The sequence below is a fragment of the Spea bombifrons genome, chromosome 6 (assembly GCF_027358695.1).
Source record: "Spea bombifrons isolate aSpeBom1 chromosome 6, aSpeBom1.2.pri, whole genome shotgun sequence".
Classification (NCBI taxonomy): domain Eukaryota; kingdom Metazoa; phylum Chordata; class Amphibia; order Anura; family Pelobatidae; genus Spea; species Spea bombifrons.
Genome location: NC_071092.1, coordinates 28338345 through 28352463, shown reverse-complemented (window position 1 = coordinate 28352463; position 14119 = coordinate 28338345). Strand labels below are relative to the sequence as shown.

The 14119-nt window shown below is 37.8% G+C and overlaps 1 protein-coding gene across 3 annotated transcripts in view; it reads left to right on the top strand.

The window, feature by feature from the left end:
* NEK7 (NIMA related kinase 7) overlaps window positions 1–12631 on the top strand; it is a 32233-nt gene extending 19602 nt beyond the window's left edge. For all 3 annotated transcript variants that reach the window (XM_053470226.1, XM_053470223.1, XM_053470225.1), the window contains 5 exons: window positions 2395–2503; window positions 3132–3239; window positions 4383–4477; window positions 8979–9092; window positions 10875–12631. In XM_053470226.1, coding sequence (XP_053326201.1) covers window positions 2395–2503; window positions 3132–3239; window positions 4383–4477; window positions 8979–9092; window positions 10875–10976 — 528 coding nt within the window. In that variant the 3' untranslated portion in view covers window positions 10977–12631. The remainder of the gene's footprint in view (window positions 1–2394; window positions 2504–3131; window positions 3240–4382; window positions 4478–8978; window positions 9093–10874) is intronic.
* Window positions 12632–14119: the final 1488 nt, after the last annotated feature.

Sequence of the window (14119 nt, the reverse complement as noted above, 5' to 3'; positions counted from 1 at the left end):
TAGATTTGCATTTCTGTTGTGTAATTGTTGTATGTCTGTCTATAAAGTAATAATATAAATACAGTAGTGCTCTCTATCCTCTGTTTTCTGAAACAAGCGTTTTTGCAGCATTTTGCTGCAAAGCAAAAGATGGCTTCGGTGTATAAAACCATTTTTTGCAGTAGACCCGTTAGTCGTACATCACACATCTTCCCTACATAGAATATTAGCTTTGGTTTACACCTCATACTAGCAAAATTAATTAAACATGTAATGTCACCCACAACATGAGACTTAATTGTAGAACAATGAATTTTAATGGGTTGTTCCCCTCTTGCCTAGAGTTTGGATACAAAGTGATCTCTGTCGCATAATGTAAAGTATAAGCAATAGGCATCATTCTTGTGAAGGTCATTCTTCATTAAGACCTAATGAGAAAAGTCTAAGATCACACAGTAATTATGTTTCTGTATGTGTGCATATAGGTATAGAAGTCTCATTATTTAATGACCTGATCTCATGCACTAACAAGCTGATCTCCATCTTATTGACATCAAACATTCTGTGATGTGTAAATCTGGTTTGGAATATCAGGCTTGAAGTGTGACCAAGATGAAGGGGTTGCACAGCCTACAAGCTAGCTTTCTGTTTAATTCCTCTTTCATGCATAGAAACATTTACAGAGGATGCAACTTGCTACATTTCAGTGTAAACTTTTCAAAGGTACGAAACCGCTGGGGATTTTGAAGAACAGTTTTTGATATCACCCAGAGATATAACACACTTTAGAAGTTTTCATTTAACAAAATCTGCAAAGAGAACAAGACTCTTATTTTTTTGGCATTTTTTTCATTAAAAATAAAAAAAAACACTGTCGACATGTTTACAATATGTAGCTTTCGTTTTACTGAGGCAGAACAGTTTAGATCGCCAATAATTTGAACCCCCCTACCAGAGTTAAATGTGGTTATTTTTCCATTGTGATGTCGTATGTATAATAAAATACTACGCATTGGCATGTCCGTCTATTAAGTCTTCACTGGGTTCAGTACTGAACGGTGCTACAAGCAAAGCTTGCATTTGGAACTCGGGCCCACACTGCTGACTGACAAAAGAACAAACAGCATCCCTAATAAAATGTTGCATGGTCTAAGAAGGGACACTTCATGCTTCACATCCACTTTATTGCATATGATAGCTGTGTTATCCCTTTCTATTTTGGAGATGCATGGAGGGATTCTGCAGAATCCCCTCATATGCGTTTGACCCTTTCCAGACTCCCCAGCTATAAATGCCTTGCAGGAGATGTGTTCGGAAGAGATCTGGGGAACACCGTGTGCAGGGATCTGGTCGGACCCTAGGGCGCATGTTGGAAAGTGTTGGTTTTGATTTTAATGAGGGCACTTCTCTGCCACTGACTGACTGCTTCAAGCTTCGGTTTGGAAAAATACATATTAATGTACTCAGAAGGTTAAGGTTACTCAACGAGTATCTTAATATTCATTCTTCTTTAAAGGGGGCGTTAGGCACATTAGACTGTCTTTTTTAAGTCAACTGCCCCTTTATTCCCTTTATGCCCCTCAGAGCATACCAGTAAGCCCTGACTTTATTGCATCTCCCTGCCTCTACACAGGAGATCGTGCTTTCTATTGATATTGCTGACTTCCTGCTGACCAATCATTTGTAATGGTGCTTGGCGAGAGCACCTGTACACCTTTATACAAGGAATATGGCATTCCCTTCTGGTAGATGTTTGTGTTGACACTCACAGGAAGTTCATTCAAGGACATGAGAGACCTTGTAGGTTCTTTCTTGACCTGCAGACATCTCCGATTGCATCCCCTGCTGGCTGATCACACACATTGCAACCAGCAATACAGGCCTGTGGAGCCCTGCTCGCTTATCCGTTTTTTCTCCCTTCAAAAATAAGATTAAAACAAATTAAGGGGCAGTTAAAATGAAATGGTCATGGGGATCCCAGGCATGTCACCATGACATCACTGACACCCAGAATGTATCTTAACCCATACTGCAAAAAAAAAATAAAAAAGTGCCCCAATATCCCTTAGTCCTACCACTACAAGTAAAAAAAATAAAATAAAAATATAAAAAATTGCTTCTAAAACCCTTAAGCCCGTGATATTAATAAAGGTGTAATATAGAAGGTATGGATGTGCCTAAAGGGATTAAATAGGTAAAAGCCAAACAAATCTTGCAATTTTAATGTTGTGGTGCAGTGCCGCTTCTGCGCAGGGTAACAAAGGTGAAATAAATAAAAACATAAGTTAAAAAATGGATAGTTTCTTTTCAAATTAATTAAGAAAAATTGTGTATACAGTAAACTGCTATCCACTGCTATCACAAGTGTACATTTACTCGTTGCTAACTTTTGGATATTTGTTTTTGTAATTTCAGCATTTTAAAAAGCAGAAAAGGTTGATCCCAGAGAGGACTGTGTGGAAATACTTTGTACAGCTCTGCAGTGCTCTGGAACACATGCATTCCCGTCGTGTCATGCACAGAGGTGAGATCTAAGCTACCGTAGTTTTTCTACAACTATAATATTCAAAGTGGAATTTAAGAAAAATCTACAAATTTGCAGTCAGTTTACACTTATGATTTTACAACATATTACTGCTAATGTCAGGGAATGGACAAACCAATGCACACAGGATAATCCAACTATATACATGAGTGCTCTATTTGGATCATTAGAGAAGTGTTGTCAAGTTTGTGAGCATGAATGTGTGAGTGCATGAGAATGTGTGTGTGAATTACCGATGGGAGGTGCCAAATACAGGATCCGCCCCTTTTACCAAATACTCTTTGCCCTTTGTCACCTCATATATTTTTCATAAGCAGGGAGTGCTCGGTGACTTTATACAACAGAATGTAACCATTCCTTAAACAAATGGAGTAACATTCAAAGCATTAACATGGCAACCAGTGTGATGAGCATATTGTACTGCTAATGCATCTCTAAAACTCCATGATTTGGATCATCGTCTCACCCTCTTCAGCATTTTGATATTTGTAATTTTGTTAGAAGTTGTACAATTGTATTTACATGTATGTGCTTATGTGTTTGTTCGCTGCTTGTTATTTTGATTTGTTCTCTCTGGCTCCCTAACCTGCTCTCTTCCCCCCCGCAGATATTAAGCCAGCCAATGTGTTTATAACAGCCACAGGCGTGGTGAAGCTGGGGGATTTAGGTTTGGGCCGCTTCTTCAGCTCCAAAACCACAGCTGCGCATTCTTTAGGTAAGCCGTCCTGAGAGGCGCAGGGACTGAACGGGTGTTTTACTGCCCGTATGATGCCATGTGTCAGCTGTGAAACCCACGGCCCCCTCCGGAAAGCCTTATTAACCTGTGTCAAGGCACACACTATTAATTTCACGTAGCTTTCAGGAGTTTCCTGTTATGAAGACCTTTGACCCTGCAACTGACATTAAAAGAACCCGCTGCCACCATAACCACTGATTATTTATTTTATGGCAGCGTCGTTAAAATTTAAAGGGGAGAGAGAAATTCATGGGACTAGCCACAGATAAGAAAATAACGTTACCAACAGCGGGATGAAGAAAGTATTACAAGGGCTTCATAAAATACGGAGCTCTTTTTATACGGTCCAAAAATGTGACACGGCAAACCAGTCTGGACTTTTTTTGTTTAATTTGTTGGGTAACGTCTGTATATTTCATAAGGGGAAGTGCAAGAACAAGAGGCCGTGCTCCAAGAACCAGGGGAGCCTGGATTAAGGAGATGTGTGGGTTGTTTTTTTTTTTTGAATAAGGGACAGATGATATAAGTCGCTCCGGCACAGTTGTTAGAGCTTAATACAGGTAAAGAGAACACAATTCTGAGTGTCATGAAGTCTGATGGTTTCGCAAGTTAGTAAATTAGCAGACTTGGCACTGTAAACAAGTGCTATAATAATGTATCAAAGGTTGTTGAAGAAGGCACAAGTCCTAATTCAGCCATTGTCACACCATGCTTTGAACGCTGTATTCTGTGTTGAGGTCTGGGTTTCTTTCTAAGCAATATTCTGTAGGCCCTGTCATTGCTCTATCCCTATATACAGTGTGTCACTGTTCATTAGTATATTGTAAATTTGTTGACTTCATGCAATTGGGTATATATGACAAAAATGTTTACCAGGTTTACGTAACATTAATTTCTTTAGCTCCAGCGGATTCTCTGAGGCTGCTACAATAGAGGACAATGTAAAATAGTGTTAACACACATTAAGACCTATCGGTACTAAAGAAGAAGAGGGCCCAAACTCTGTATTGTGAATAAACACATTTATGTATTTTTCCTCCTCCATACTAAATGCATAGCTTTTTGGGTTTTTTGTTTGATTTAAGCCAAGTCAAGTTTACCTTTGTTTTTCTTTGCTTTCAGTTGGTACTCCATATTACATGTCACCTGAGAGAATACATGAGAATGGATACAATTTCAAATCAGATATTTGGTCACTGGGATGTCTGCTTTATGAGGTAATGAACAAAGTGTATTGGCTACAAGTGATCGCGTACGTTAATGAATATTAAGCGAGTGAACAGCGTGTGCAAACTCTGCGTAGTGAATAAGTCCGTGTTCCCGTGGCAGCCGGCCCGCTCTCATGGTAGTCAGCAGAGGTGTGCCTGGAGCCATTTGCTTTCATCCGTATTGCTCTGTTGTACACAGCTGCACATTACCTACGCGGAATCATAGTAACTTCCTGAGAGGAAGGCTAGCTCAAGAAAGATGGCCAACACTTCATAGCTTGCCTTACCCCCAAGTCCCAAATCAATTCTTACTCGCTTGTGCCATTATAATGGGGAAATCTGCGATAAATACATTTGATGCTAACTCATCTATATCTCATAGAAACCTGATACCGCCTTTAACCATACCTAGAATATGTCCCCACTTCTTACTCTTTCTCCAATACCTTGGCACGTTAGCGGAAATGTAGTTCAGTAATGACTTCTGTTCTACAGAGGCTTTTAATACATAACCGTGCTGGTACATCGCTCCCTCTCTGATCCTCTGTATACGCTGCAATGTTTGGCTAGCTAGTAGTGTTCTAATTGACCCTGGGACCTGAGTGCCTCTGCTTTTAATCTCTAATTATACTTTAATCTTAATTAATTGCCTTTTGCTCTGACCATAAAAACATGGTTGGCTTTGTATGATTTTCCTACTCTCGCTCCAATTTATTAGTAGCGTACCTGATCTTTTTTTTTTTGTTTCTATTCAATCATGTACATCCTCTAGCAAGGGTCACGATATCCAAAGTGCACTTTGCATTCAGGAAAATTGGTTTTCTTCAGTAAAATATGAAAAAAAAATCCCTTCATTTTTTTTTAATTCTGGCACAGAATGAACTAATGAAGATCAAGCTACAAAAATTACAATTGCAAAGAAGAGGTTGCTTTGCAGATAAATTAGGACCTTTAATTCTGTGTTTTTTAATTGATATGCAAATTAGCACGACTCAATTAAGATGAAGAAGATTCGTTTTTAGTACGCAGACCTTTACATGCAAAAATGGGTATTACATGCTATTTTTTTCCCCTTTGTCTTATTGTTAAGCACAGCGACTGCATTTTTGACAAGGTTGTAAGTTGGTGGCTTTTCAACACAGCATGGGGAGAGAAAGTAAAAGAGAGGGAGCGAAAGAGAGAGAGACTGCCACCAGCCTTAAAGACAGACAGTGGGATCCTGTCCTTTCAAGACACCCCAGGAATACTAATCAGGCCGCGAGGTCAGGAGAGCAAGTCAATCATTCCCCAAGATCGGCTCAGTGTGCAAGATCAAATTAGCCTGAAAAATTCAGCTGCCGAGAGGAGAAATAAAGGGTGGGGGGGAGTCGAGGTGGAGAGGAGGAAGGGGGGAGAGAAAGAGAGAGAGCAGCTGTCAGAGAGAAGTCGGGAAGATACACTAATGAAGCAGATGAATAGTGCATAAAGCTTCAAAATAAAAACAGGACAGTTGACATTTTTCATCTGTCAAAGCAGGAGATGCATGAAAATATACTAGTCGCGGTTGGCTCCTCCGGGGGACGTTCTGCGTGTTATTTTATTATTTTTTTTCCCTTCCCACCTACAACGTGTGACATTAACCTGTTCACTGACAGATGCACCCTGCAAGGCAGTGCTTAGCTGTGGAACGCAACAAACTGGATGGCGGACTATGAGACGGCTTGGAATCTTTCCTTGGGTATTAGCCGCCTGCCGATGAGATGGGTTAAATCGAATAGCCTAGATATCTCTTATATAGATATCTTAGATGGTATTATGTTCCTACTAAGTTAGCAAAAATGTATGGAAAAACAGAAGCAACATGTTGGAGATGCGGATCCAATATTGGGGATTATATACACACCTGGTGGTCTTGTCCCCAAATAAAAGACCTCTGGAGAAGTGTTTTTGACCATATTGAGGGGATGACTGGAATTAAGTTGCCCTTTACCCCAGATTGCGCCCTTTTACATCTGGATTGCCCGTCAGGTGCAAAGACAGATCTATATTTAATAATTCACATACTTCTGTCCACTAAGACACTTATAGCTAAATATTGGAAAACTAATAAAGTTCCCCAGTGGCCAGAGATTAGATTACGTTCATTATACCACTGTAAAATGGAATTGGGCATAACAAAATCAGTTGGCTATAGCTTAAATAAGAATATAAAATGGGAGAAACGAATACAGCTCCTGGAAACTGTGCAATAGCAGATATAATGCGTCCCCATATCTGTTGCATCCCGAAGTTTTGTCTTGTTTTGTCTTGTTTTTTTTTTTTTTTTTTTTTTTTTTTATTTATCCTATGTTTTACTGTTTATTGTTAAAATGTTTTTTATGTATGGAAAATTAAATAAAATTTTGATATGAAAAAAAAAAAAAGATATCTCTTATATGCATATAGGAGTTTAACTATGTGTTTGCCATTTAATAAGTATACCTTTATGCAGATTTCTGTAAGTAAAGGGCAAAGGGACATTATACTCTGGGATATGCGTGACCCGTGATGATCTTTTAGTATTCAGTTACCTAAAGATCTTTTTCATTCCAGCCCACATACCGTATGTGTATAATAGGTGTTTGTTTTTCTACATTGGCGGACTCTTCTATTTGCATGTGCACTCACGAGCGCCAAGTGTAAAATATCCCAGTACAGAGGTGAAAATCGTGCCAGTACTCTTTAAATAACGTTTTATTAATGGAGCGCCAGCACATCTCGTAGCGCTGCTAAAATGAAGGAGAATGAAAATGAACTAATGCACTAAAATTGGCAATATGCAACGCTGACAGGGGCATCAACACACATTAAGACATACTGGTACAAGAGGGGAAAGAAGGCTCTGCTAGGTTAATAAATTAAAACCTTCACGTTTTAGATTTATCCGCCAAGAAGAACTGGCCTCCCTCCCCGACTGTTCCTGTTGGACAAATAGGTGTATTTGTAGCTGGTAGAGTCTCTTTCCCAATCATGGCTATCTATTCTGTTGGTAATAAACAAAGAAAAAATGTCTTCTGTAACATTGAGATTCCAGTAAAAGCCCTCTCTGAAACATGGACTTGAGAAGCATGATACACCACACAACCACAAACTCATCCTCAAAGATTCCATATCGGTTCTGCTGCTAGCCGTCACTGTAAGAAGTTGGTGTTATCTATGCCCCTCAAAAAGATCAACTTCACCCTAACCCAGAGGCTGCAACATGGCTAATTAACAACTGTTTGGGGCATTTTATCATATGATATGCCTCTTTCTAGGGCTAAACCCCTTGTTTATACTCCTAGGGGTTGCGGGTTCTGTATAGCTACTGCCAGGACATGTTTTAGTTTCGCATGCCCTTTTCTGCGCATTATTGGCTGCACATTAACACCTTTGTTTAGAACCTGATTGTGTACCTCCTTCAGTATAGTCCTACCATGGGATGTTAAGCACACTTGTTATATAAAACTAGTATTGCTGACCATAAGGGACACGTTGTCTTTGACACTTTGGGACATCCATCATTACATTACCTGTTTTACCTGTGATGTTCAAAGCAGATCCTCAGTGAGACATACAAGTAATTCTATTCAATATTCCTCCTTTCCCGATATTATTGTTCACGTTAGTTAATGTGTTATTTTTGTAGGCTTTACGTGCTTTTATGAAGTCGATGGCATTTTTCCGGGTGTGCCTTCATAATCTCAGTTGAGTCTTTAGGCTTTTATTTTCTTTTGATGGCTTGTAGAGCCCAGTGTTCTGTGCTCTTCTCTCGCCAGTCAAAACGTCTCTCGCATGATGTAACCTTCATTTGTAGTGAACATCACATTTATTCTTGGGGCAGAGAAAAAGATCTTAAAAAAAAATCTTAAAATGAATCGTTCATACAAGTTTGTAATGTGCATGGCTTTTAAAGCGATTCCTTTATCCTGCTAAAGTCCATTATCTCTTAACAGCAGATATTTTTATGCAAAGACCAGGGAGGACACTGCGGTCACTGTAGGTCTTTGTGAATAAGCTGTATTCATATTCAAAGTGAATAAATGATGTATAAATCATGTTGTATGTACATATTTTACTTACTATGTATAACCTGCTCCTTTCTCTGGTATGCATCGCAGAACTTTCTTCACATACATGTTCATTTGACAACAATACTCCTCCGGCAGTTGTTGGGTTGCTAAAATCATACTTGACGTGCTCGAAACTGAAACTGTTAACCAGACCTTGTTAGCTTAACATTATTAATTAACACAATGTTAATATTAACATGTATATCTTCACTCCAGTAGTAGGACATTATTTGCGTAGGCAATGCTGTCAGATCCCTTGACTAGCTCAGGGTAAGAAGGACTTTATGCTCCTGCTTCTACGTTTCCCAGTATAGAATTACGGGCAAACCTGGGCCACGTAGAGGAAGATCATCAGTTGTGCCTGCAAACTTCTTCTTTAAAGTGTTAAATGCTGAAAACCGACTGTTTGATAGCATTTTTTTGCTGTTTTTTTCTTCCAGATGGCGGCATTACAGAGCCCGTTTTATGGAGACAAGATGAACCTTTACTCTTTGTGTAAGAAGATAGAACAATGTGACTATCCCCCGCTACCTTCCGACCATTATTCAGAGGAGGTATGAAAAAATGGCCATTTATTTAGTGTTAAGGGTGTTTTTTTTTTGTTTTTTTTATCACATTTTCATTTACGAAACTACAGAAATTCCTTAAGACTCCTAATAGAATTGTTTTCTTAGGTTTAGTGCTTTGTGGTTCTGACGCTTTTTGTTAATTTGTACAATAATTTTGTACAAATATTGTGTGTTTGTTTTGCACCTACAGTTAAACACACGTGCCCTGACGGCACATAAATGTGGTGTATCATATATGCAGCCTGTTTCCGTTCCTCTCTGTGCAGTTGACTGCAAGCACAAATGTAAAATGATGGTATGAGTGTCAGGGGTAGCCTTTTGTTCTGACACTCACGCTGTCTCCTCTTTCCCTCCCCTTCTTTCCACCCGGCCCCCCTTTACTCTTCTATTCTGCACATGAATATTTCACATATCTGCATCCTCATCGCCTATTCTCCTTGACTAATTTTCAGACTGTCCGCATTTGCATTTCACATGGTAGCTTATTAGGAAGGTACAGGGATGCTCCAGGATGGCAGTTGCCATGACGACCTTCAGCAAGATTATAATGAGGGGTACCACTCAGTGGAGCGGCTGTGCCGGTCCTGCCTGCAGGGCTATGATACTGCGGCTAAGTGTGAATCTGGAGTCAGAGCCCAGGGGCACAAAAAAAAAATAAAAAAAAAATCTATGCCCTACTGAAGATAATCTTCCCAGAGTGGGAGATGGATTTTTTTTCTTTTTGGGAAATGCTCAGTTTTCACTATAAAGCCACAGTCAGAAATTTCAATTAAAAAAATAAATAAAAAAAATGCAGATTTTCACTTTAAATTAACCCTCGCTACTAAAATTTAAAGTGGTGCCTGTCTCTGCTTCTCCTTAAATTTGAAAGCCCTTACAAAAAGACAGAAGAGATCCATAGGTAAGAATTGTTGGCACTGAAAAGAAAATTCTCAGAGCATTTAAGATATTTATTAGAAGACGGGCATGGACTTGACATCGGGCAACCAGGCAAATGCCTCATGGGATGGTGTCCTTTGTCTGTCCCGCTTACCATAAGTGAACTAAATTTCAGATGGGCTTCTGATTTCTCTAAGCAAGCCACGCTGCTGATTGTCCAGGTTTTTGCTGGATTAAGTGGTGGACATTTTACTATGAATAGTTTTAATAATGATGCACGCATTTCCCTAACATAGGTCTTTTTTTGGCTTAGAGTTGTTTTCTAGCAGGGGGTGACTAAGAAGAAACTTGAAAGAAACTAATGAAGGTTTTGTTTTTTAACTTAAACTTTAAGGGTTTAAGGCCCTCAAATGATCTAATCCTTTTAACCTGACATAGAAAGTTTGTCTTCTATTGGTTGTACTATGTAGTAAAATAATTTTGTCAGTATAAGATTACACGGGAAATATATAAATTCTTAAATTCATTAGACCCATTTTTTTGGGGGGAGTATACATTTTCAAGGGATCTAGGCTGGGATGAGGTCCTTCATTAAACAAACAATAGGAACTCCTAGGTCCTCGCCTATCGATTATTACAGCACAGTAACAAAATTGCAAACAAATACATAGATGAGAGCGTGTCCTGTCCATGGGGTAGACTATGGTGGTAAAACCCCAGTCCCAGTAATGCTATATTCATAACATATGTTAACAAAAGTTCTGTGGTTTTGGATGGTTCATGTCAGCTCTTTAGGACTAAGCCTGTATGCGTTATTTTTTTTTAAAGTTGCAGTAAGCAAAGTACTAACATTTGGTTTTTGTCTCCCTTTCTTTTTCTCAACAAAAGCTACGAATGCTGGTGAACACTTGTATCAATCCAGACCCAGAGAAGAGACCAGATGTCACTTATGTTTACGAGGTGGCAAAACGCATGCACGCCAGCAGCTAAACCGGGGTACAGCACAGAGTCTCCCTGCCCCAGTCATTGACCTATTGTGGGGCAGTATACCCATATTCTATTAGTCCTATGTTACTGGAGAGGTCTGTAGCACGGACCCCTTTGGTAGCAAAGGTTAGCCATTTGGGGCTTTTGCTAGTGGGTATTTTTCCCTTAATACTGTTTTACTTCCCACTGAAGGAATCTGGTGCTCATACACACCCAGTCTTTTGCAGTAATGATAAATGTATCATCCCAGAAATAATGGTATATCTCATGGTGATTCTATTAAATGCCTTTACAAACACACAGGATTTGTTTTGCAGTATCACAGTAGGTACCCCATCAAAATATGGTTTGGAATAGGAAGATGTGTAAAACATTAAAAGAACAATAAACAGGATTACAAGTAAGACTACAAAACTTGACTTAATCTCCTCAAAAGGTTTTAAGCCTCTGGTGGATTTTAGAGAGGTACTAAATATAATAATAATAATAAAAAAATACATAAGCTGCCAGCTTGGTGAATTAACTGAAGTAATTGTTAACTTGCTGGTTGATTCACATTTGTTGGCAGTTGGTATCCACATTAACCCATTAACAGCCACCAGGAGATGAGAAATCATGATTTTCATTTTAACCATGCTGCTTACCCTCTTTCCCCTATAGTAGTAATAAAGGCTACATGTGCCTTTTTACATCTTTAGGTAAACTTTTGTGCAATGTAATGTTTTGTTGTGTTTTTTATCTTACATTTTATATGTAAAATGTCTTTTATGTATATTTTATATTTTCACCACAACAGCATTTATCTCAAAGCCAAAGATTTATGGTAATTATTAGTAAATCTTTTTTTTTTTGTTTGCTATATACAAATCCTATTTCTTAAGTGAGTCAATTTCCTCTCTTACTAACTCTGCAGTTCTATATATATATATATATATATATATATAAATATATATATATATATATATATATATATATATAAATAAATAAATAATCTGGCTAGCGCTAGGTTGCAGCAGACATAATAGAAGTATATACACATAGATTTATTTTATTTAAGATGAACTAACGCTTAGGACCAAAATCAACTATTGGCATGAATTAATTCCCAGTAGGTGCCTTATAATTGCAATATTTTTCATTAAAACCACATTTTCAAAGAAACTTTCTGGCCAGTAATATATACATATTTTTCTATGTTTCCCGTTTGAATCGATCTAGAATTGGTAAGGGTGATTACTTTTGGTATTTTCAATTTAGTAGCAATAACTCAAAGTTCATATTCTGTCCTTCACCTTTATCTTTGACGAAAAAGTGTTGAATGCATTGCACTAATCCTCTGGCTGATGCAGCCATGTTGCATTTTGTTTGATTATGGGGTGTCCCAACACCAGATAAGTAGCGCAAAATGTTTCTTTTTCTTTTAAAACCGTGATTTTTTTTTTTTCACACTGTATCCGTCCACTTCTGCAGTTTAGATATAAATGGTTTCAATGCCCAAAGAGATCTGGCTAATTAAATAATATTTTCTATGTATTAGCACATGTTTATATTTGCCTTAACAGATGCAGTTTGAAATGATATGGGCCCGAATGTTGACATACCCTTAAGGTAACATATCACTTAAACGCCTTTTGCAGGCATTGAGAAGAAATAAACAATATTCTGTCTCTGGCCATAGTTTTAGACATACCGTATGTCAAATTATATTACAAAAATAAAGCAAAACATGTACACTTGGTTCAGAATATGCAACGTATTTAATCTCCCTATGCAGCCAAAGAGCGGTTTTGTTTGTAAGAAAATACATGAATCGTAACGCAGCCTTGGGCACCCGTTTTAAGCCATTGTCTTGCAAAAATGCTACCATTTCTCTGTACTGTCTTTAATAAACACGTATAGATTGCAGAGTGTATATTTTTAAATTACTTTAGTGTTTTTCTCTCGCTTTATTGTGTGAAGGGCTGTACATTTGAAACATCCTTAACCCCTTCACTGCCTCATTGGCACAGTAACGGCCAACCTTTCTGGCAGAGAAATGGTTAAGCATCTTCTCACTAGTGTGTATAATGGTAATAGCGATGTCACTGTTCACCTTGTCTATTTATTTGAGTCCCTCTGTCAATGCATTATATGTGTTCTTTGTACAACGAATATGCAACAATTCTATCTGTGCCTATAACATGTGACGCCTTCTGTTTAATCATACTGTAAACCTTCGCTGCAGCGTGTGCCCAGTTATAACAAGTGTTACAGAGCCTTAGAGAGAGGATAGTAAAGAACTTATGTTACTGTACAATATCATATGAATAAAATATACATTTTTAAGGTAAATTTGTATTTAATTTTTTTTTTATGTGATCTGAAACATGCGCTTTGTGTATGGTTAAGCCATGTAAGAAAACCCAATACATTTTGTGTATCTGTGTGTGTGTGTGTGTGTGTGTGTGTGTGTGTGTGTGTGTGTAATATATATATATATAATTGATTTATTTATTTGTTTTATTTGTTTTAAAGTGTGATGTGAGGAAACCAGAAAATGTTCTAATGTTATTTTACATCAGAGTGGTAGGAGAAATCGAAAAACGACAATACCATGACATTAAAATTATAGAGCAGTGCTTCATTGAACAATAGGTTCTGGGAGAAATTGTATGGAACAGCAGATGATAAAAAAGAAGTTATGTTGCACATAGTACAATGAGCAGGTGTATTTTTTATATAAAGTTTGTGTGTATGTGTGTGTATATATAATATTCAAACCAATGAAATGGACAATTCAGCACAAAAATATATTCATATAGAGATTTATGGTTGGTTAGGCAGTTCTCCAACCTATAAAATCCTTTACACACAAAGTGCAGACCAAAAATAAAGCTACATATATTTTAATGTATGGTTGGCTGCAAGAAAACCTGTTGAATTATTTGTGTAGCTCTGCGCTGTTCTGTAAACTGTAAAGCCATCTATTGTTTGTGTACCATCTGAAATTCACATTTCAGCTGCCTATTTGTACCATATGTGTTAACATTAATACTTTGTGATTACAGGACCGTCTTGTTTGTCCTATGTGTGCAAATTATATATATATATATATATATATGTATATATATGTGTATATATATGTGTATATATATGTGTATATGTGT